General features: G+C 33.3%; 1 protein-coding gene and 1 long non-coding RNA gene across 2 annotated transcripts in view; one reads left to right on the top strand and one right to left on the bottom strand.

Annotated features, from left to right (window-relative positions):
• LOC149072586 (uncharacterized) overlaps positions 1–10,593 on the top strand; it is a 46,050-nt gene extending 35,457 nt beyond the window's left edge. Inside the window, exon 3 of the long non-coding RNA XR_016194386.1 lies at positions 10,036–10,593. This is a non-coding gene — a long non-coding RNA (uncharacterized LOC149072586). The remainder of the gene's footprint in view (positions 1–10,035) is intronic.
• On the bottom strand, positions 1,983–24,525 carry LOC149072585 (MIP18 family protein galla-2-like). Its single transcript, XM_089246444.1, has 5 exons — positions 24,330–24,525; positions 20,448–20,527; positions 12,573–12,698; positions 8,471–8,516; positions 1,983–4,743 (listed from the first exon to the last, which is right to left on the bottom strand). Exons 1-5 carry the CDS (start codon positions 24,454–24,456, stop codon positions 4,478–4,480), a joined length of 645 nt encoding a protein of 214 aa, XP_089102570.1. The 5' UTR covers positions 24,457–24,525; the 3' UTR covers positions 1,983–4,477.
• Between the last annotated feature and the right edge of the window lie 253 nt (positions 24,526–24,778).

The raw sequence follows: 24,778 nt of genomic DNA, 5'->3' as shown, positions 1-24,778 counted from the left end.
CATGCACTGGACTGCATTGCATGCGTATAGCTGGCCAATCGCTGTCCCAAGAGGTCCTCAGTTGAAATCTTGGCTCACCCAGGCCGTGCAAGAGTTCAGAGGGCTCTGGACTTTCTGGGGCCCATTTTATTTTTATACACTTTTCTTTATCGAAAGGTTGACCAGGGCTGGCTCTGGACCAAGAATGGTGCTGAGTTTATTCTTTTTCGTTAAGAATTATGGGGAGGGGTGCCAAAATGGGTACAGATTCCCCCAAGTGACACTAAATTTTAATTTCTAGTTGCGGCCCTGAGGGTGACACAAAAACAGAGAAACTGAGTTAATTGCGAACCAGAACTCGTGTCAAATGCTCAATTTTTGAATTGAAAGTTTGTTCCATCCATAAAGTATGCCGAAAGCCGCTCAAAAGCAGCATGGGCGCTCGGTGAAACAAATTTTTCTGGGCACCCCCCCCCCCCCCTCCCAACTACTATAAATATTTCCTTACCAATTTACATACTTATTCTTGAAAGTTGTAAACAGATCTAATTGCCATGAGGTCCCGAATCATGCGTTAACGTTAAAAGTAAAGGGGACGGGGGGCACCAAAACCACTCGTGTGCTCAGGGTCTTCATAAGGCTTAATCCGGCCCTCACTGAAGGATTGGGAAGAATCATTTAAAGTGCCGCGAGAGAGAAATACTTAAGCCCATCCCTGCCACCGCTGAACAATGTTCAGAAAACCTAAGCCGCTCGCCAATGAGAATTCCCAAACCGGTGACCCTTTTGCTTATATCCCTCTTTGGGACAGAGTGGGAGCCACATTCTGGTTTTGTCGTGGTGACCCTATTTGCATCCGCGGATTTGCGACACCATTCAACTCGTAAGAGAAACGTGGGTTGTTGGAACCAAAATGAGCGGATATGCACTTGTCAACGATAAACGTGCTTCATTCATTTGCACATGCTCAATCTTGTTTAAGTTGGTCTGGAGCAACTTTCTATCGCTTTGATTCCCGACTACCCCCGATTAGCTTCACGTCATCTGCGAATTTGCTAACAATTTCGTCGACACCCTTATACATAAAAAGTGAAAAAAGTATGGGGGCCAAGGACACTTCCTTGAGGAACTCCACTTGTGACGCCTGTCCAATCAGAGAATTCTCCGTTCACCATAACCCGTTGTGACCTGTTGTGACCCGTTGTGACCTGTTGTTGACCCGTTTTAACCACGATTCTATCCAATTCAGCAAGTTACCCCCAACTCCCAATCTCGTGTAAAAACGCTTCAAGCGTTTACCGTGTTCGACCCGATCAAATGCCTTCTGGAAATCTAGGTAAACAACATATACATTTTTTTGCGCTTACCCAAAAAGGCTTAGTCACGTGGTCAAAAGCGAAGGAGGTTAGTCACACATGCTAATTATCCTACAATTCATTATCATCTATCTACTTCATCAATTCAATATATGGAGAGAGGACTTTTAATCATTAACAGCAGCTTCAACAAGTTCTAAACCTTTTACATTATGCCCCCCCCCCCATAAATATACAGGGTGGTAACTATCGACCCCTAATAATTACACAATTCCTTCTGAAAAACTAATATGGAAAAGTATTTTGAGTTTTTGATCTGAACTATAATCAGTGAGTTATAACGTTTAAAAATTGATAACATCACTTCAAAATCCTGCCAAATTCACCAAATGTATGACTTGGCATTTTTGGAAATGCTAAAAATATATTAACTCCCACACAGAAATCCAGAAAACGAAAGAGATAAAAACAAGTTTTTTCCCTCACACTTTTCAGCAAAGAGAAAAAAAACTTTTTTCACAAATCAATCAGAATATGTCCTTTTCATCTCACAACGCCAGCTTCACAGAGGTTATAGATACGCATTAGTCATTTTGTTTTGTTCTTCAGAAAGTATTGAGTCTTCAGGTTGTTTCAAAAAGAATCACCCGATTTGAAATGTGTATACTAGGAAAAAATATTGAACTTAAGATTAATTTTGTATTACATGGCTAATAAAGTTTTTTCCAAACCAAATTAAAGAAACTCAATATGCCCACCTTGGGATGCAGGCACATGTCTATACGGTAGTCAAATTCGTCCCAAACCTTTGTAAGCATGTTTGCATCCACTGGGAGTGAATTTCTGTGGATTACATGCGAAACTCTGTCTGATGCGCTCCACATTTTTGTCTGACATGTGGGGACAGCAAGGGGATTTCATTTTACACAGACAACCCATGTCTCAGAATTGTTTACACCATCGCCTAAATCTTGAGCGGTAGGAAGTTCAACACCAGGGAATTGTCGACGAAAAGCACAATGAACAGTTGTTACGGACTCACACTTCGCAAAGCTTACAATACAAAACGATTTCTGTTGTGCAGCCGCCATCCTGACAAACACTGAAGTGGCGGCTGAAGGAAGAGTGTTAGCACTACTCATAGTCAACTGCGTGAAACTCGAGATTTCCCTCTTTCTACCTATACATTATACGATCAAAACAGATTAAAAGCTGAATAGCTATGATTGTTTTAAATCTGATGATTCTTTTTGAAACACTCTGTATTTTACTTTATTTATTCTATTACAAAATAGTCAATCTGAGAGTTGAGTCAGTCAAAGTATGTTCAACATCACTAATGCATGCATTTTCATGTGTTTTTATTCCAGTTTTGTTCTTATGACCGCTTTCGGTCACACACACACAGTCATTGTTCCCTTAAGTTTTATCAAATCCTAGCAGTGAATTTCACATTTTTGAACACATCAAAGCCATAGTTTTTTACAAATCTATCTTGTTTCATGTTATGCGTTCTTAGGTTTTATTGTTCATGAAATAATCTAGTCATTCTTCAAAAATTTGACTGGTGAAACACATCAAGATTTTATATAACCACTTGTTTGGTACAGCAAATCAAAAATCAAGCAAAATCAGATAATATTCAAATACAAATTCTGAAGACACAACAGGCGAATTGCACAACAAGATATCTGGAAAACATTATAAAATCCAAATATGATTGAAAATATTATAACAAAATACATGACCATCTTATATATATTTATCAGTGAATGATTGAAAAAACCAACTTGAATATACATATAAAACCCTATATAAGTACATTAAAACAACAAGTGTAAATTATAATTTAGAAAGTTATTGAAGTTCATATCTGTTGTCTTTCAAGAAAACTGTAAATATCAATAAATTCTGTGCACGAACAGAAATATCTGGAAGTAACTATACAGGATGGCTTGAAATGGACTTTAAATTATGATAATATAGACAGAAAACATCCACTTTCACACTGCTCTTCCTATAAACTTGCGAATTAAATATATGAAATAATTTTTTTTAACCCTCAAACTTCTCAAAAAAAATCTGTTTGCGCAGAGGGAGAAGCACATTTCCAACTATTTGCATAGCCAAAGGGTGAAAGACAGTTAAAAGAAAAGTTCCATATGCCTGGGTTTTCTTAATTCTAACCTACCTTAGTAATACCATAAAACTGAGCAACACACATCTAGTGAAATAAGAACTGTGTTCATACAAACATATAATAAAAACAATAACAATACAAATTTTCATTATTTGCACACCTAACAGTTATATATTTATCGTGATTAATTTTGTGGGAAAAAAAAATATTGAAAACAAAGGAGAATAAATAGAACTACAATGAAATTTAAACATGACTGAAATATCAAAAACAAAAAAGAAAACATCTCTTTCAAAAAGTTTTTCATTCGTGGCTTCTATAACAATAAAGTCACTTCACTCAAAACAACCAATACTGCTAACATTAAATAATAGATTCACTACTACTACTTTGAAGGGGGGTTTTTTTTTTCTCTATTTCCAAACATCTCTATTTACAAAAAGAAATTGAAATTGACAAACATAGTAATTAGAACTGATGAAAAAATAAATAAACCTTTGCCCAATATACTCTCAGAAAGAACCAACAAGATTGGTTTTTTTTTGTTGGTTCTTTCTAACATAACTGATTTCAAAATGACATAAATGTAGGCACAAATAAAAACATTCAAAACAGCAGAAAATACCATAAAAATTAGTTTTCTTACAAATGTGCAAAACTAAATTGGATAACGTTATTCAATCTTAATTAGCTAGAACTTGTAAACACAGGTAGTTTTTTAGGTGAATGTCAAGTAAAATAAATAATGGTATCACTCTCCAAAGTATCTAGAGTAATCTTTTCATAAGTCAGTTACACACAAACACTGCTTTAAGCTACATATTGAAAATCTCATGATTAAAATTCATAATTATATGTATGCAAAATGATGCATAAAAAAACTTGATAAAAATACCAGAATATACGAATTCAAAAACTAATATACATCCAGAGAATCCTGAAAAATATATTTTTTTCTTACTAACCCTTTGAAGATATTTATTCTCTTGATAGTTGGCTGATTTTTTTTTGCTAAAAAATGCTATACAAAAGTCCTACATTTTTAAATTCCAAAAAACATGCTCAAGCCCTTTTTTGAGTCATTCATTATGTCTTTCCACCTTCGATAACTTGTGACTGGTTGCCTACTACGAAGAATGTACTGCCATTTGAGACATTCTGATGCACTTTCAACATCCACCAAGTTCTCCACATAACTGGGAACTTCTTGCTCTTCAGGAAGCATTAAACAGTCATTTATAACTTCTAATAGGTATCTGTTTTCAAGAGCAGCAGCTACTCTTTCCTTATCTGATAACTGCTTGTTAACTAGAAGATAAAAAAGAAAATTATAAAATATTTATTAAATATTTCAAATTTCCCTTTTCTAATACATAATAAGCAATATTGTCTGTTAAAAGTCAATAAATAAATTAAAATCATAAATACTCTAACAGATTGCAGAAAAAGAAGAGTATACAGACTATCTTACCCTATGGCAGTTTAAACTGCTCCCATGGTATATAAATGATGAGCATAGTAGACTACCCAATCTCTTTCTAATAATTTGCAAAACAGGGCAAAAAATGTTTTTTACTCGTGTGTGTATACAGAAAACTACATTTCTATTTGCACGGTCAATAACGACTGGTCCAAAATGTCTTCCCATTCATCCCATGTTATTTTTTATCCAATTTAACAATCTGCAAAGATTATTCAATCTGATACAGTCCAAACTGCCGTTTCCCCCCCCCCTTTTTTGTGTGTAGAATGAAATGAACAAATTTTAATTTTGTGTTACCTTGACCTCTAATACTAGAGATTTTGGTGTAATCTGTTGGCAATGGCAAAAAACACAGAGATGTCTGATAAATACCTGTGTGTGACTGCCCCCCCCCCAATCCCTCTTCTGTTTCTCGGAATCCAGATTAAGGAGAAAGAGCATGAAGAAGTATGAAAGGTTCTGGACCAAGATGTGTCATCCAATAGGCATTCATAATGAATTACTTTTCTTCAGATAAGGAAGGAACATACAAACAACTAGACTTGTTTGCATGCTTCAAAAATCAGCACTTTTTTATTTACATTCATATAATATAGCAGTCTGAAATAATGTGATACCCTTGGACTTTAATTACAATTTTATTATTATTTTCATACCCAATGATTTTCTTCGCAACTGCCTGCATTATACAAAAATGAATGACAGTTTTTTATTTTGTCCAAATATGGAATTTTCTTAAGAAGGAATAATGGGGTCATTATAATGAGCATCAACTGGATCAGTCTCAAGGCTGCAATGGCATAATAAAAAAAGCACACACATCCTTTTATAAAATAACAGTGTGTGGATATAAACAGAGTAATTTCCTCTTTATTCTAAAAAATCATGTCCAATAACTCTTTCCATCCAGTGAGATTTCACAACTGGTGAATCAAATTTTTCAATTTTTCAACATGCCTCTGTGGGTTATAGGAAGACATTTTGTCTAAAAATATACCTGTATTATATTTCACACACAAAAGCTTAAGCACTTCAAACAAGTCAGAGCTGCTGATCAGTAATCAAAGGAATCAGAGTATCGATGTCGTAGTGATCCACATATAAGGATCAACGTATAGGCATGGGCGGAGATACGTGGGCCACGAGGAACATTACCCCCGTGTCAAAGGTGGAGTCGACTGATCTAATGCATATGCGTATTAAAATCATCGTGCCCAGTGCCGTCTTAACACATGGGCCCACCTGGGCACCTTAGGAGAAGAGGGGCCTCACAAAAATGAGAACCAGTTGAAATTTGAGAATTTGCCTGATAGAAACCTAAGAAAAATCACTTGGCCCGGTGGCCCATGATGCTCTTAGGACAGCCCCGCCACTGGTGATTATCATATTATACTGTATTTATCTGGACACCACTGCACTACAGTACAATGATGCCTTGCAATTTCACACAAATCTACCATAAAACTAATTACAAATAACAAAAATGTGAGATTGACAGACACCAGTTAACTGTATGAGTCTATGGAAAACAAATTGATTCCATTGTTGGGCATTTCATCTATCATACTCTTGATGGGGGAAGGGAAGCAAAGCATACATAATACAGTAAAACCTCTCTTTTACAGTCTGATAGTATAAAATTTAAAAAGAACAAAAAAATTTGTCTATGAAAGAGGGGAGGACATTAATCAGTGGTTTGAAATGTATACTTTTATACCCAAGGGAAAATTATTATTTGACCGTAAAAGAGGGGTGACCACATCTGAGAGGTGTGCATTAAGAGGGGGGGACAGTAATTACAAACCACATTGCTGTATGCAAAATATACTATGCATATACAGATTGGTTGAGCCTTAAAATATCAAAAGGGAATTTTCTTTTGTGCTCATCCCTCTCCTTGCTTAAACAAGGATGTGAAATAGATCAAATTTTAGATCTTCAATCATATCATCCCAAATAAATATTTAAATTTTGCCACAAATTTTTCTGTCGTCTATTTATCTGTATTGTTTGAGAACACAATGGATATATATTCTACCTTTGAATCAATTTAGTCTTAACTCATTTTGAATCTTTGGTATAATTATAGGTTTGATCAATGGTACAGTATGGAGTTTTATACTGAGATTTTTCAAAATTAATCTAGCTTTGTTCCAGGATAATTGTCAAAGTTATTGGATCTCTATCTTAATTTTTCTCTAATGTGATATAGGAGGCTTTTTGACCTTCCATTGATGGATAATTCATTCCTGTTTCAGCAGACACCCGACTCTCTGTACTAGCACCCATAATTTTTTATGTGTTGCCAAAATGTTATCATATTTGACATAAGAAAGCCCCCTTTCTTCAGCTACATTGTTCGTTTTCAGCACTTTATCTTCAATTATTTTGTTCTGATCTGCGTGTCTGTATTCAACTAAGTGGGTTTCTTTCCTCTTCTATTTATTTTATACCTATCCTAGAATTCAATAAAAACACTTATAATTTTGGTAGCATTTATTTAAAATTTTGAAAAAAAATAGAAGTGAACATTCCAATGCAGTCTAAAGAGAAAGGATTGATAATAATGTCAGGGAATTTCTTCCATGCACAAGCACAAAAGAGTTCATGCAAGAAATTGTGAGGCACTGCCTTAACTGATTTTCATATGAGCATCAGCATTATGAAGATCTAGACCAAAACAAAGAGATCATCATTTTAAATTAAAAAGCTTACTTTGAGGTATGTTTTTTATGATTAACAAATTTACAGGCTTGTTAAAAAGTTATCAGCAAAAAAGATGGAGCCATTTTCCAGTCTACACACTTTTATTCATCAAAAATTATACCAAAAAATACACTGAAATTTGAGTAGCAAAAGCTAAATATATACAAGTACAGTAAAATTCCTATGTAACAATATTGCAGGTGATCCTGATGCACTTTCCATAGTGTCAATATATTCCATCTATAACGATAACGTCATTACAATGATATGTTTCTCCAGTCCCTTCAATATCTGTATATAGGCATTTCACTGAATATAAATGGATAAAAACTTTTTTTTGAACAAAAGACTGTTAGAACACATAAGCAACACTCAGAAAAATACCTGGGGAGATGCTTCCACAGAAATCCAGTAGCATGTACGTTCCATTGATGAGCTTCCCACCAACATTTAAATAAAATTAAATGTTGTCAATGTCACCCACTTACTCCCTGTATTATACCCACATACAAAACTATTACTGGTCTATCAAGGAAAGACTTTTTTGGGTATTATGCTGAGGTGAACTTGAAAAAAATAAGTTGAAGTAGAAAAATCTCATTGTATTACTGATCCATTTCAACACTTCCCTAAAGGAGATAGCAACCATTTTGAGAGAGAAACACAGTTTAAGATGAATAATAAAAAGATAACTAAACATAAAATAAAAAATGAAGTAATTGGATAGGCTGTACCTTTAAATTAGCACAAGAGTAAAAAAATTAACTTTTAAACTTATATAATCTATCACTTTATAATAAAATTACAGTTAATCAATTAATTATAGAAATGCAAAGGTGTAATTACTTGCTGTTTCATGTGCATGAGTTCCAGGTGAAATTTGAACATCAATCTAAATGTGAAATCAAAATATCTGATATAAATAAAAATTGTGAGCAAAAAAAGGGCTATTGATAATAACAATACATTCAAAACATATATAGGTCTAACTTGTTTCAACAAGTTTCTCAAAATATTATGAGCAGCCAAAGTTGTTCAGAAAAAAATTATGCCATTTAAATTAGAATGATATCTGAAAAACTTTTATTTCCCAAAAAATACTTTTCTTTTTTCCTTAGGTCATGCCATATGCTTGAGATGGTGGGGGGAAAATAAAATGTTAGATTTAAAAGTTGATATGGTCTCAACCACAGAAATTTATGTTCAAGCTTTTACCCGAAACAGGAGAAACTGAAGATCCAGAAGGGGGTCAATGATTTTAATTTTATCTTTTCATGGTAAAAATAAATATTTATTAATGATTAGCATTAGGAGCAAAACTTTTGAACTCACTTTTGCACACACACGTACTGTGGAATTGTGGGTAATTCATATATATATATATCTCGTGCGCTTAAAGCATTTTTTTATTCTCTGGTTCTAGTGTAATGGCAGTTGCTCTAATACCTGTGCTGCAACTTAACGAGGAAATCATCGAAAAGCATGAGCAAATTATAGGAGTAGCCACCATTGCAAGATTCTATAAAAAGTCTACAACCATAATGTTTACAATATTAAAGAAGAAAAGGAAAAAAATGGTTAAATATACATGTAGTTTAGCTATATTTAACCCTAGTAAAAGGGTTAAATAGAGTTATTAGCTGAGCTAGGAGGCTGTCCATGCACAGTCCCATTCAGCATTTATACATATACTCTAAGGAATGAAAATGTCTGTCCTCTGTAGTTCAATGGTTAGAACACTCGCCCAGACAGTGAGAGATTGGTGGTTCGATTCCCCACAGAGAAATATGAATTTTCTTTCCGAACTACATCTTGATCTCCGCTTGGTTATCCAGGCTTTCGTACTTTGTACAGCTAAATGAGTTATGAGAGTAACATCATGTAGCTGTAGCAGTGCAAGCAATAAATCTGTGCAACAAAAATGCAATTTCCCATTTCTAAAAAATCCTAAAAAGGAGGCAGAAACAAGTTTCACTGGATAGGTTCTTTTTCAAAGGATGAAGAATAAGTTTCAGACAAAAGCAAGTCTTAAACAACACAGTTCTCTCTCTCATCATTTAGAGTAAGTTAATTTGAAAACATTATTGTATTGTATGTTTATCTACAGCTTATTTATCTCTATCTTATTTTATTATAAAATTATTGTATTGTGCATGTATTATTTATTATATTATTACTGTATTGTTCATGTATTATTTATTATATTATTATTGTATTGTTCATGTATTATTTATTTTATTATTATTGTGATGTATTATTTATTGAATGCTGTTTCTATTAGTCATTTTTATATGTATGAACTATTTCATAATTTAACTATTTATACTATTTACTATTCTTATAGTATATATGAAAAATTGCCATTGCTGATGACTAATATTGAGTATTCAAAATGTTATATTCATTTGTAGGTACTGTAAATATCAAGTTCCTTCAAGATGATCAATGAAGTCACTATTCTAACTCGCCTGCATCTCTGGGACCTAGATGTGGAAAAATCTGGATACTTCCTTAGAGTGAAAGTGTTTCTTGGAATGCAAGAATTAAATTTTTATCCACCTTTTTTCAAAATGTTTGGTATTTGGCACACTATAAAGCAGTGTTTCTCAAAGTACGTGTCGTGGCTCCTAGGGGCATCGCGGTGAGTTGGATGAAGTCAGGTATTTATTTGCATGCCTATTTATGCTTTGAAGTGGTTATTTTATAAGCGCAAATATTTACTAAACTATTCTGGGGAGATGCAGATGGACCATGAATTGAGCAATAAAGTCGCGAGTGATACCAGTTTGAGAACCACTGCCATAGACCATTAGTTAATTGATTAATAGAGCATTCATTAATTACTTATTACAGCTTTTGTTAATTAGTTAACAGAGCATTAAAATTAACTCTATTGGACATGATGTATGAATATGTTTTAGTTTTTTTTTTTGCTATTGTATCGCCCTTTGCTAACTGGCAGGTTTCTTCTACAAACCTTGGTCACTAGCCTTGGTTCACAGCAAAGAGTAAAAGCATTAGAAAGAAGTTTTTCATGTGCAACCACCATCATTAACCTTTCCCAAAGCTTTACTATTGTTTCAAAAGGCAGGTGTTCACACATGAAAGTTTTTGCAGACAAATGTAATGTGAAATTTCTGTAGACAACATAAAACTCTTTTTCTGCACTTGTCACACTATTCTTTTCATCAAGCTCACAAACAATTATTCAACTCTTAACCTGCTCAATAAATTTTGAGCCATCAAAGTAATATTGTATGAATTAATGTGACTTCTTGAGAAATTATGTGTGGTGTATTATGTATATCATGTAATTCGCAGAGAGATAATGGTTCTTCAATGAATATGCTTTAAACAGTTTTTTTTCCCCTTATTAAAAATATAATGATGGAATTTTTGCATAGTTAAAGGGTTAAAATCTTCCTCCAGTCATGTCATACTTGAATGGACTTGTAACAAGCATATTTGATATGGCTCTTCATCCTACCTTTGCATATCATGTGCTCCAGCAACACTTGCAGCCCTTTTGCAAGCTCTTACAAGACTTTGATATTCGTTTAATAAAATCATTATTTTCATAAAAATCACCTAACAAACTGAGCATTCAGTAAACTAATACTCACAGTATGGAAGAGAAGGTAAACTTTGCACAATAATACTGAGAAAAATCATCAACAAAAAAGGCAAATACACAGAAAATACAGAACTCTTAATGCATTTCGACACTATATGGATGTCGTCTCCAGAGAATAAAAAATATCATGCTGACCAAGGATTCCACTTGGATTAGTTACCAAATCTCAATTGTTGGTTACTCAGCGGAAAGAATATATGTTGTTCGGATGAACAACTAACCTGATTAGTTGGATGAAACGCTTTTGCACCTATTGCAAGTTAAAACCAAAGAATCAAAAAAAGGTGCTTTAAATTCATACTGGTAATATCCAGATTGTGGCAGGAGTGATCCATAAGGTGAAAAATATCCGCGTCTTTTCTGATGCCAGAGATATTTTTAAAAAACAAGGCATGTTATGGCATGATGACTTTGTCATGTGAAAGCATTCATATATTGGTGTCAATGTTGTTGGTGGATCCCAGCACGTTTATATCTGATGCAAACAAAATGAGTGTGCTGCAAGATTTTTAAGCATGGAAAAGAATTTAGAAACATGTTAACTTCTAATTGAATACTTTAAAGTGGGGAAATGCGGTGTGGACGTTTGACTTGGACAGTCGTTTATTCTTTCTGCTGAGCAACCAAGAGTTAAGATTTGGTACACAATTCAAGTGGGATCCTCAATCAGCATGATATTTTTTTATCCTCTGAAGATGACACCCATAAGTGTGTTGAAATGCATTAAGAGTTTTGTATTTTCCTTGTATTTGTCTTTTTCGTTGGTGATTTTTCTGAGTAATACCTACAAGTCTGTTTTTCTGTGTATTATACTAAGTCATTAACGTACAAGCCCATTCCTCATTCTCATGGCTGAATGCTTTAAAATCATGTCAACATCAATTTTCATATATCACAGTATTAATGTAACACAGAATAGTGTAACATCTTAACTGGTGTAAATCCTTAATCCAGAACAGGTTTTTGTCTATGACATTGTGTATCATTGCCCATCACACTACAGGTAGAAAATTATCAGTCTCTAAATAAAATTTACAAATGTTATAATTATAGGTGCAGAGACATTTAAATTATAGCTTATTATTTTCTTAAATTTAATAGAGGACAATTTTACTCACAATCAAGAGCAAATTGTAATGTAAAATATTCATTACCAGAATTCCCTCTAATTTTTTTTTCACTTGCGAAAACATATTTTTTCTGTGCACTGTATGGTAATATGTGATGTACAACAATAGTGAATCTAGTAATTTTGCATGTGTAGAACTATTTTTAGCATATGTTCTGCAGCTTAAAGAGAATAGTGTTCATTACCTTATACTTAGGAGGCAATATCCTCAGCAAGTGAACTTTAATAGTTAAACCAATTAATGTGGCCATACTGCAATGAGGTATTGTGGGTGTGAATTCAATGAAGCACACATTCTTTTCCTCGTCAATCTGAAATATATATATAGGTAAAGAAAATGAATGTCAATTGAAATAAAAATCATAATTGGTTATAACAAATATAAATATAACCAAATTAAATATATAAATGTGAACATGCAAGTTTTTTTTTAATACACCTTTCTATAGCATTCCAAGAGCCAAGTTGAACTTTAAAAAAACACTTCAACTTTGAAAATTTTAGTTCATAAAATGATGTACATCAGTGATTGATTTTATTTGAAAATTAACATACAATTTAAAATAGACATTCAGACTTTTGGGAGAGTAGCCTACACATAATGGCCGCAAAGATATACATGAAGCCTAAATATTATCTTTTCTAAGTATGCTTTTGTGAAAGAAAGAACTAAATACCTTGATTAGAACTAGACTCCTAATTTAGCAACTGTTGAATCAGGGGCGTAGCCAGAAATTTCGTTCGGGGGGGGGGACCACTTTTATTTCGTGGGGGGACCAAAGTGACAGAACAATGGATTTGGCCATCTTTTTCCCTTTTTTCAGTCATTTTCTCACATTTCGGGGGGGGGGCCAGACCCCCAAGTCCCCCCCCCTCGCTACGCCCTTGTGTTGAATGACCAACAATAATTATTAAAAAAATTAAATTGAGTATGCTATATATATATATATATAATTTACCAATAAGTTTTTATCATTTCCTTTCTCTGAAATTTCATCAACATAAAGTAAAATTTTTCCTATTTCAACCTACCACAGAAAATTTTTTTTTAATTGAAATTTCTGATATATTATTCAGGAGGCAAAATGGCAAATATCAAAGTGACTAATTTTAACAATGGAATGAAATAATTTTGCAATCAGACTAATTTCCTTAGGGTAGAGAAGAGCATTTAGAAAAATGATTCAAAATAATGGGTTTTTTTTTCAACTTTCTGGGACTTAGTGACCCCATTTCATTGTTGGTATATACACACTGACATAATTTTTAAAATTTTTATGCTGCCCTGACTCTAATAATCCCACATATAAAATTTTGGGCACAAATGCCAACTTTTTAGTTGCCCTAGTGACCTGACACCTGAGATTTGTCAACACTGGTATACATTATTGCTTATCAAAGAGATCAGCAATTTAAAAGCATATTTATTAAGCATGCATGTCACATTTAACAGTGCAGAGATGAAATTGAAGCGTTATAAATACCCGGAATTTCGGAAAAGGACGCGTAAAAATTTTGTTCACGCGTCCTCCGGGACGCGTTCTTTCCTAAAAAAAAGTACAGAGAAAAACCTCCCCAACTTTTTTCCCCCCTTCTTTTTTTTTCTTCTTTTTACCGTGTATCATGATCGCGCGACCTTGAAAAACTGGTTTTACTACTTTGTACACTATACTGTATTGATATATACGTTCAAATTGTAAAACCTTCCCGATATCGTGGAAAAAAAACGAATTTGTAAAAACTCGACCTTGAATATCCAGTTTTGTCATCTAGCTGCTATGCGGTAGTCACCGTTTCGCATCGCGAAAATTACGGGTGTGTACGCAGAATCGGCTTTTGGAGGGGCACCAGAAAATCAAATTCTTCACAGATAGTATAAAATAAATTATTTTGTTCCAATATTTTAATTCTCTACAAAAATATTTTTAATTTTTGATCTCGGGGGGGGGGGGAAGAGAAGGAAGAGGCCCCTTATAACCTCCCCCAAATTTTGCTTTTGGTGAAAATCCGTGTTTGGAACTTGCGATTGCGAAATGGTAATCGGCTAAAAATGTGATTTTTCTAAAGATTTCAAATTTTGAGTTGGCTATTCCTTCGAAAAAAACTTCTGGTTGCCACGGGGATCACATAGCCCTACAATACAAATATGCATACATTGAACTTCAAATGCACACATTACCAGTTTGGAGAATAGATGCAGGGCCGCAACTGGGAGGGGCAAGCGGGTCTAGTGTCCTGCGCTCTGGACTACAGGGGGCACCAAATTCACCCTTTATAACTGCTTCTTCTACATTAAATTGGTGTGCCAAAATGTGTACTTGCCCCGTTTGTGAAAATATCTAGTTGCGGCGCTAGATAGATGGCACCATCTACTGAACACAAAACATGCCAAATGCTGGGCACACACACACATAAGCACACTGTTAAGTTTCTCCAACACAAATCTGACATAGCTTCCATATTCAGGTGATAGTTAAATGGCGACAGATCAGAATGGTGAACCATCAGGGAAGGAAAATAAAATCATTTTGCCAGGAAAACCAAAGTATGAATAGGGAATCAGAACATAATTGTCCGAGAGAGAATCTAATTTGCTTTAAATTTGATCAGAAGATATTGAAAATGCTAAGATATTTTTAACGAAATGTAAAATCAATCAGAAGGGAATTTATACATTGATTAATAGTAAATATATAAATGTGTGCCTTCAACTGTTAATTAAAGTGGATCCTGCTTATAACGTTTTTTAAAAACCGTCATAAAAAACGTTATAAATAGGAAAACACTTAGGGAAATCTCAATGAGAATTACTTATTGTTAGGACCACGAAAATAAGTTCATACATTCTAAATGGGAGAAACGTTATAAGCGGGATCAACTGTATATTTGTTTTAGATTTGTTACATGTGCGGAATTCCATACATTAAATTCTCAGTGCTAATGAGCTTCTTTTTGCAAGTTTTTCCTACTAGTAGACAATGAAAGTAAATGAACCTTTGGATAGAACATGTTTTTAGAAATGTACTTGATTCACAGATACCTTCTTCTCTTACCCGGAACATGACCCACCGCTCAGTCTCAACAAAGAAATATAAGAAGGTGATCAAAAACCTGGGGCATACTGGAAGAAAATTCATAGAGATACCACTGAATTATGGGGGGGGGGGGGCATAATTTTTTCAAGATAAATTTTTTTTTAGAGGGACCAACTTTCACTCAAAAGGACCCAGATTTTTCAAATAACCTGGGTCCCGGGACCCATGTAAATTAGAGTCCAGTGGCATCTCTGATAGTGTATGAATTCACCCCAACTTTCAATTGTTTTATATATTTCAGCCTATACAGGGTGCATAGGCAACAGGGCATATGGCATTTTATCAGTAAAATGATAATTTTATGGTAAAACAGTTTATCCACATTAAAGTCTGTTTTTCTCAACTTTCCTCTATTTTTTTAATTCAAATATCTCAGTGAATATTGCATTTAGAAACTGATTTTTTTGTTGTTGTTGACATCAGGAGAGACAGGACAACAACTTTTGGCCAACCAAGGCAAACTGGGTTTTTGAAGTCAACTTTTTATTTTATTTTGATAACTATACAACTCCTTGCAAAATGAATGACATATCTAAGTAGCACATGTTATTTGGATACTTTTTCTAATTGGAAATATGCCTTTAGAAGCATTGGTTTGCCAGTAAAATGTTATGTGCCTATGCACCCTATTTAGGATATAGTGTACCCCATTTAGGGCCAGCTTTGTCCTCAGGAAAGAAAAATGTTCTGCATCACTAAACCCTCCAAAGGTGTATTAGAAGAGACTTTATTATTATCAGTTTGCTAAAGACAGCTGACAACTACCACACAATTTGCAAATGTTGTACAGTCGAGTACACTTATAGCATACACCAGATATAGCATGCACCATGGATATATAACATACAGTTGTGTAGTCATTGAAATTTAGCCCATTCACATCTTTATATTTTTACCTCTGTTAAAACATACCCTGCTTAAAACATACACTGTGAATATAAGATACCAAAATAATGGTCTCAACCAAGAAAATAACTTGCAAACATACACAAATAACATACAAAAAAAACAGAAAAATATAGTCAGAAACAGACTTTTTTTGTTTTTTTGTACGTATATCTTGACATTTTCTCACCCAAAATGACCTAAATATTTTCAATAAACCAGAAATTACATTGCCAAAATAGTTACATTTCTCATCAACAGATAGCGATTGAAACTTTTTTTAACTTCGGTGCTACCTGCCGGTAATAAATGTAACTATTTTGATAATAAAATTTTTGACATTTAACAAAATCCTGTCTTTCTGTATAAGCTGTATCATGTATGCTTTTTGAATTATTGAATTTTTACTTCTTTTTGTTAGTTGTGACTACTTTATAGATAGTGGTGATAAAAAAAAATTGTTGTAAATCAACCCACTGTTGAAAAGCTATGCTAATTCAAGTGTATTATTGATTGGTGACGTGCATATATATAAAATTTATAAACATAAGTTGGGTTGTTTTTTTTTTAAATAAATTTTACAATACTGTCAACTTCAAAGGAAAACCGGTAGCATTAACTCAAAAAAAGAATCATTAGCATTTCCAAAAATGTCTGCATGTTTGTTGTATATCCTGTTTTCTAATACATTTTCAAAACTTTTCAGATATCAATCGAAACTATACCGATGCTATATTGCATTTCAATTATGCACTGCATAAGCTTATTTTGCCCATGATAATCTAAATAATGTATTTTATGCATATATGATATTGCTACATAAGCCAATTTCAAGACCTCACTTATAACATACACATCGGTTATAACTTGCACATCTCAAATCACCTAGGGGGTATGTTATAACCGAACTCGACTGTATATATAGTAAAAATCTGAAACAACAAGTAGTTACAGCTCATAATGAGCGATTGTCAAAAAGCTAATGTTAGACATATAAAAATATTCTGTTATAGTGAACTGAAATTTATGAAAAGCTTTTGCTATAACCAATGGTGGTTTATGTCAGGATTGTCAAATTTGCTCCCTGGGTCTGCTCTTCTACCCAGACTGGGTTTTTTAGCCTTAAAAACCTGGGTCTTTTGGGGGAAATGGGGGTTGGGGAAAATTGTGTTTTCCAAGAAAATGTGTTGCTCTTTCAGGTTAACATTTTATTTTAAGGTTAGTTTATATATTCCAAAAATTGCTGCATAGTGCAGTGTTTGGAATATGTATATTTTGAAGTATTTTTAAAAGATTTTTTTGTGAGCAAAAATGTGGTAAATAATTTCTTGGAATCACAAACACACTTTTATATATATATAAAACTCTTCTACCTTTTTTTATGTAAGCATTTAGGTGTGAGATTCCCATATTAAAATGTTCCAAGAAATCGCAAAAAGAAAATGTAACCATGAACTTAGATATGTAATATATGTATTATATACATGATATGTAATATATGTATTATATACATGATATGTAATATATGTATTATATACATGATATGTAATATATGTATTATATACATGATATGTAATATATGATAAACATATCCAAAGAAATTATTGCTTATTTATAATACACAATAATTTTTCACACACACACAAATCCTTGTATAAATAAATTGAAGCCTCTGTGAAGAAGTAAGCCAATGTATGTAAACTGAATTTTCATTCAAAAAATATTTACATGTTTTTGCATTACTATTTTTATAAATTTTATACAGGTACATGAGACTTTCATAATTGAAATATCAAGAGACAAAAATAACATTATCTCATAACGAAAAGAAAATAACTTTGTGGAATCCTTGAATTGAACATTGGTAATGAACACCTTCAAATGAAACAACATATACGAGTATAGTTTTTCTCCGAAACTAAGATTTAACCAGAAAATAAGCCTTAGCTTGATTTTTCACGATGCTCATAATATAAGCCTGACCCTCAAGAAGTTTCAGATACAATTATGCAGAAGTGGGTGTGTTAGTGTGTGAACAATTATTCCCTTATTGTATGGTCAGTTTTATTGATCAAATACATAGTTTAACATGCACCGAAAATGTATATAGAAATAGAATTTTATTAGCACAAACCACATACAAAACGGGGGGGGGGGGAAGACAAAACATATTGCAGTGGGATTGGGGGGGGGAATCAAAAGAAAATATCCATAAAGACTCATTATATTTAGAAATAATGTAAGATGTACACATAAAGGATGTACATATATGTTTAAATTAGATATTTTGAGGTTGCGGAAAAAGGAAATTCAATTTTCCCCAAAAAAAAACAGGTTTTCAGAAAAACTCACCCGGGCTGGGTATTTCTGTTTTTTTACAACCCTGGCTTAAGCAAGGATGCACCTGGGAATCAGGTTGTAAAGGGCAGCATCCTAAGCTTTTGTTTAGACACACAATTTTTTTAAATTTTGGAATAATAAAAATTCATATGACTACACGTTGTCACTCTTTTGAATCAGCTTGACAATGAAAATGTTTAGAAAACTTAATGGAACTGATCTGATTTATCCCAGCCCTCTTGGTGGAAGCCCCAAAACACTGGGTTGTCTTTAAGGGCGGCAGGTGAGCTAGAGCTGCCCCTGGCTATAACATCGAAAAAAATTTCTAAAACGACTAATCTCTCTCTTTTAATTCATAAATGAATACACATGAAATATGCTAAAATTTTATTCAACTTTTGTCTTGACCAATGATTAAGAGACCACCACTGTAACTGCTAGGGCTAATTTGACCAGAGCTTGCAGTTAAAAGTCATTTTCAAACTGTTGAACAAATTGTGCTGAAAAATGTTTCAGATTAATGGAAAAATGTTAGTGAGCCTGTATAGAATAGTGATATAATAGTTGAGAATTCCAATTATTCTGTCAGTTCACTAAATCATTTTGAGAATACAAAATTATATTCAAAAAATCTTAGAACAGAGATCTTCAACCTTTTTCTAGTCGTGAACACTGCCTGAATACATCATCAAAAGAAGAACACCCTTTATCGGCAAGTTTGACATACCATTGCATGAAAGTCCTAGAACACACACACAATTTGTACAAGGTGTTTAATTGAAACTTTGATCAAGTGCTCATGAGCACGAAAACGGACATAAACATCAAGCACTCTGGGTGATTCAGGGAGCACCATGGTGCTTGCGAGAAATGGGTTGAAGATGCCTGTCTTAGAGAATGAACTGCTATGAGCCCAAAAATCAATTTCACGACTGCAGTCCTGTTCATTCACTAGCATTAGAAATGATCTAAAACAGTTTCCTAAACTTTTTGTTCCATCACCCCCTTCTTCAGAAATGTTTTTGTATGTTCTGACATGTTGTTCAAGAAACACTGGGTTTCTCAATTCAATCATTAAATCAAGGAAATTAATCACTTAGTAATAGGAATAATGCGAACAAACATTATAGACTTCAAGGAAGTTCTACAGTTACCATTTAATTTTATCACTAAATCTGAGAAATTGTAAAATTGAAGTTGACTATAAGTTGCTTGATAAAAAATTCTAATTTATATTTTTTTGTTGTTTTGGAACCAAAGTTATGTAACATCTCAGAAACATAATACTTGCATGTTAATTGTCTTCCTTAAAGCAATATATGTATGTTATATTTCTACGTATAAAGAAACGTTCCCTGATGTATTCCCCCCCCCCCCATGTTTTCAGATTCTTGGAATGTGCTTAAGAACGGTAGTGTAAATATAGGTCATGCTGTCTGGGGGTCACGTTGCCCTGTGTGGGAGTGTATAGAAGAAACCCATATACTCGCACCAGTTGAGATTTGTATTTTTCAAAGGGTGGCAGCAGCTCTTATCTGCTCTCACCAATTTAAATAAATTCTCATTTTTCTTGATGTTATAGAATTGCTGCAGACTCTACGTGTCATTATCTTAATTTAAATACTATGCATTAAATACCACAAATAATAATATAAAAAAGAAGATAGAGCAATATCAAAAAACCTGTACATTAATACAAAAAAATACATGAATAACAGCAAAAGTTTCAAAAAAGCTTACCTTTATACCATCCAAATCTACAACCCCTAATTGTTCAAGTGTAAGTGGATGCTCTGGATCTTTTATGTCTCTCACATGATGTTAAAAAATTAAGAAAAATTAAATATAGAATATTCACATATTTGGTATATTTTTAAGGTATTTAAATTTCTGGTTGATAATTATTATTTTCTCTCTTAACTTGAGAGGCTGCAATGTCTCTACTAAGCAAGTCATGCTATTGTGCATACTTTAAGGAAAACACATTTCATCTCTGTAGTATAATGGTGAGTGTACTTGTCCAGTTTTCATGAGGTCTTGGGTTCGATTTCCGGTAGAGACAATGGAATGTTTTTCACTAGTTCACCTCAGCATATAATATCCAGAAAGTCTATTGATTTGAATTATTGCAATAATTTTAATAACTTCTCTTCAGTAAACAGCAACAAAAATGTGTGAGAGTTGATTACCTTTATTGAAAATGTATAAATTATATTTTTTAATACTATAATATGTACATTAAAAGTCTGTTATAGTGAGAGTTTAAAATAGTGGAGGAAATATTCGTCATAACAGACACTTTTGTTATAAGCAATAAGCCTTGCATCTGGGTTTTTTCTGGATAGTTATTGATCAGTTATACAGTAGACTCTCTCTAATCCAACACCTATCTGACCAGGGTGTGCTGGATTATTGAAATTGCAGAATAACTGGAAGTCAATTGGAAAAAAAAAAAGCCCATTTAAATAATATAAACTTCTGTGAACAGACACACATAGTGACATGTTTTACTCTTCTATGCTCGCAGAAAACCCACCTAAAAAATGTCTGAATACTAGATGGTGGGATTAGTGCACGGCCAGATTATCAACAGTCTACTGTAATTATCAAAAATTCAGAATCTTGATGTAATCCTATCAATCAGCATGCACTATGCCTGGCTATGGTCCTGGTTCCCATATCAAGACAATGTCAATCTTTCCTCTTGTTCTCATCATGTCTAATATGGCAGAATATTTCAGAGTTCATAAAAGGTTTAAGAACAACAATAAACAACCATATAACAAGTAGTGAAAGTGGTTTATCATTAACAACCAGCTTTGCTTAAATCTTGCCTTGTACAAAAAGTTCTGAAACTTATTTTACTATGGAAGAATGAATAGCCTATAGATAGAACCTGTTTATTTAGTGTTTCCTTTGAAGTAAGTACCCTGTGCAATTATGCATTTTTGCCATCATCCATACAAAGATGCAAATGCAGATTACAAGCATTCTTTTGCCAAATCCTCCCATAATTTCTTGGGAATGACACATGGGCGGAGATACGGGGGGGGGGGAAATTGCCCCCCCCCCCAGAGTCGTGGATCCCAAACGTGGAGTCGACTGATCTAATGTATATATGTATAGATGAATTGACATCATCATCATCGTGCCCCCCCCAGCAATAATGACCTTGCCCCCCCAGACTTCCAAGTCAATATCCGCCTATGGAATGACACCTTGGGACCCTTGTCAGCCCACTGGCATTGATCTGACAGGTTGGGGAGATGTAAAAATGTTAGCCAAAAAAGTCTATCTTACAACATATCTGGGCCATTCTCATGGGCCATCTTCTCATTGCCAAAATGAGAAGGTTTTAAGGAGTCAAGATATCTAATAAGTAGACAAAAATACAATTGCCAAAATACAAGGTGTCAAGTTATATGAGATATCATTTCAATGCTGCTGTAAGGATTAATCTTTCCTAAAGATGTGAAATTCTTGAGAACAATCTTTAGGAGAATATTCTTTGGAAGGACCACTATTATAAATAACTTGAGAATATTCTTATTATTGTCAATGAGAATTTTCTTTAGAAGGACTAATACTATTATAAATAACTTGAGAATATTTTTCGATGAGAATTTTCTCCAGAAGGACTATTATAAATTACTGGAGAATATTCTTATCAAAAATAATTATTATTCTCAAGTTATTTATAAGTCTTTTCAGAGAATACTCTCGAATATTCTCTTCAATGAGAACATTCTCAAGAATATTTATTTATTATACTGTATGTTATTACAATCTCTATGAATAACGTGAGAATATTCTCTGGAAGGACTACTATTATAAATAACTTGAGAGAATAATTCTTATTATTCTCGATGAGAATATTCTTCAGTTACTTATAATATAATCATTAGAATTTTTGAAATAAATATTATTCATAATATTTTCATAACATTGATTTTTTTCCCGCAGGTGAAATTTAGTGAATTAATACATATTTATAAAGTATTTTACGAATATTAATCGTTTATTGTAACACTATTTCTAGAGATATGTCAAAGTGTTAAATTTTTTTAGAAATAGTGTCACCAAATTCTTTTGTTACTGGCATTTTCGTTATTGAGCAGCTACAACAAACTGAAAATTAAAAAATACCAAAAATACAAAATATGTTGAAGTTATTTGCATTGTGGTATATATATATATATGAGGGGATATTTTTTGTAAATGAATACGTATGCACATTAAAAACGCATCTGCTTTTTTTCCCATGGTAATTTTTAATGCATATTTTCTCACTTTTTGTACATATTTTGGAATTTTTGAGTTTTTCAAAATTTCTAGTGCATATTCTGGGGTGTTTAATGCATATTTTGGGATTTTAAGTGCATATTTGACATTTTGAGTGCACATTTTTATATTTTAAGTGCATTATTTGTATTTTAAGTGCATATTTTCAGAGCATATTTTTCCACTTTTTTAGTGCATATAATCTGGGCTCTAATAATAATATATAATATTCTTGAGAATATTCTTCAGAAGGACTACAGTTCATCTCAAATAAACTGGATTTAAAAATTTACATGAATCTTTGAATAAATATTACTGATAATTCCGCTAGTTGGAATCTGATATATACATCCTGTCTAATAAAAGTGGGATTATAAATGCACATAAATCTTTTAAAAAAATATTCCTACCACTGATGATTCCACTAGTTAAAATTGGTTATATACGCCTACAGCTTGTCCAAAAAATCAGGATAAAATAAATTTCATGGATAGTAAAAAAATGTACAGATAATTCCATTAGTCCAGGGGTTCTCAAAGTGAGCATCACGGTAAGCTGGTGATATTGATGTGTACCTGTACTCTACTTTGAGGTGGCTCTTTGTCTGACTACATTCTAGGGAGCTGAGGATGAATAATCGAGTGTCGAGTGGGGCAAAGGAGTCGTGGGTAACAAGAGTTTGAGAAACACTAAAGGCCTACTAGTTAGAACAGGTCGTATACCGCTTGTCCAAAAGTCCCAGCGATGTGGTGGTAAGATGCTCGTCTACCACTGTTAAGGTTGCCATCAGGTCCTACGTTTGAACAGGGAAAGAATATAAATAACAAAAAATCTTTCCTAACGAGCTTGAGGCGACCACCGATGGCACCTTCATTTCCAACCCAACTCGTTAATGGCAGTAAATTGCAGTATAGTGATATAGCCAGAGTTGAGGTGTAGCAAAGTAGATAGCTTATCCAAAAAGATAAGATTTAAAAACTCGTTTGAATCTTTATGGAGTTGTCGGCGGTAATTCCCCTAGTTGGAATCGGTTGTATACAGATCATCCAAAACTAAGTTTAAAAACTCACATGAATCTTCGAACATCTGAGTAGCTATAATAGTGTTTGTGAGATCGTTTCATATCGGTAACTTCGAGGATCAACATCCTTCCATCACCAAGTACTTGGAGTTAAAAAATAATAATAGCTACAACAAATAAAATTAATGTTCTACATGTTCAGCGTATCTATGAAAACTGTAAAAAAATTCATATAATCATAAAATATTAGTAATATTATTACACAAACTTTTTTTGCGTAAAATGAGAGAATAACAATTATAATAACAATCAAAGGATATCGAATATTTCTCTTGCATCTCGATCGCTAGGGACAGCCAGATCTTCTAACGTTATTTCCAAATCGTTAATTCTATCATGGACTGTGGGATATGCATTTTGCAAAGCATCAATAAATGTACCATCCATCTAAAATTTCTTCCAATAGTCCACGTTTCTACAAAACGGCTCAACTATCTTATCAATATAAACAAAACAACGATCGTTGTAGTTGTTTCCAAAAATTGATCACATTAGTAAATTATGTGACCATACATACTGTTAAAAATACTTTCCCGTTTTTTTTTATCCGAGTTGGCGATAATTCACTTGGCGCTGTTTCGTTCAAATCCTGTATTAAAAAAAAATAGTGTAACCCTAAATGGTTCATAACTTCTTACTCATCGCGTTTTTGGCATTATTTGGCGCAATGTCCCGTTGATAGTTTTATCAAATATAGTTTGTAAATTTT

The sequence above is a fragment of the Pholcus phalangioides genome, unplaced genomic scaffold (genome assembly GCF_987345545.1).
Source record: "Pholcus phalangioides strain wild (caught in Gottingen) unplaced genomic scaffold, Ppha-v1.0 ptg000017l_1, whole genome shotgun sequence".
In the NCBI taxonomy this organism is placed as follows: Eukaryota; Metazoa; Arthropoda; class Arachnida; order Araneae; family Pholcidae; genus Pholcus; species Pholcus phalangioides.
Note: the sequence above shows the minus strand (reverse complement) of the source record. Positions and strands in the feature narration are given on the sequence as shown.

Excerpts from the sequence above, each read along its gene's own strand:
- LOC149072585 (XM_089246444.1), bottom strand. The coding sequence starts at position 24,456 with ATGGATGGTACATTTATTGATGCTTTGCAAAATGCATATCCCACAGTC. Across the intron at positions 12,699-20,447 it reads TAGATTTGGATGGTATAAAG|ATTGACGAGGAAAAGAATGT; the intron begins GTAAGCTTTTTT and ends TATATATTTCAG. Across the intron at positions 8,517-12,572 it reads TATTGCCTCCTAAGTATAAG|ATTGATGTTCAAATTTCACC; the intron begins GTAATGAACACT and ends TTTCACATTTAG.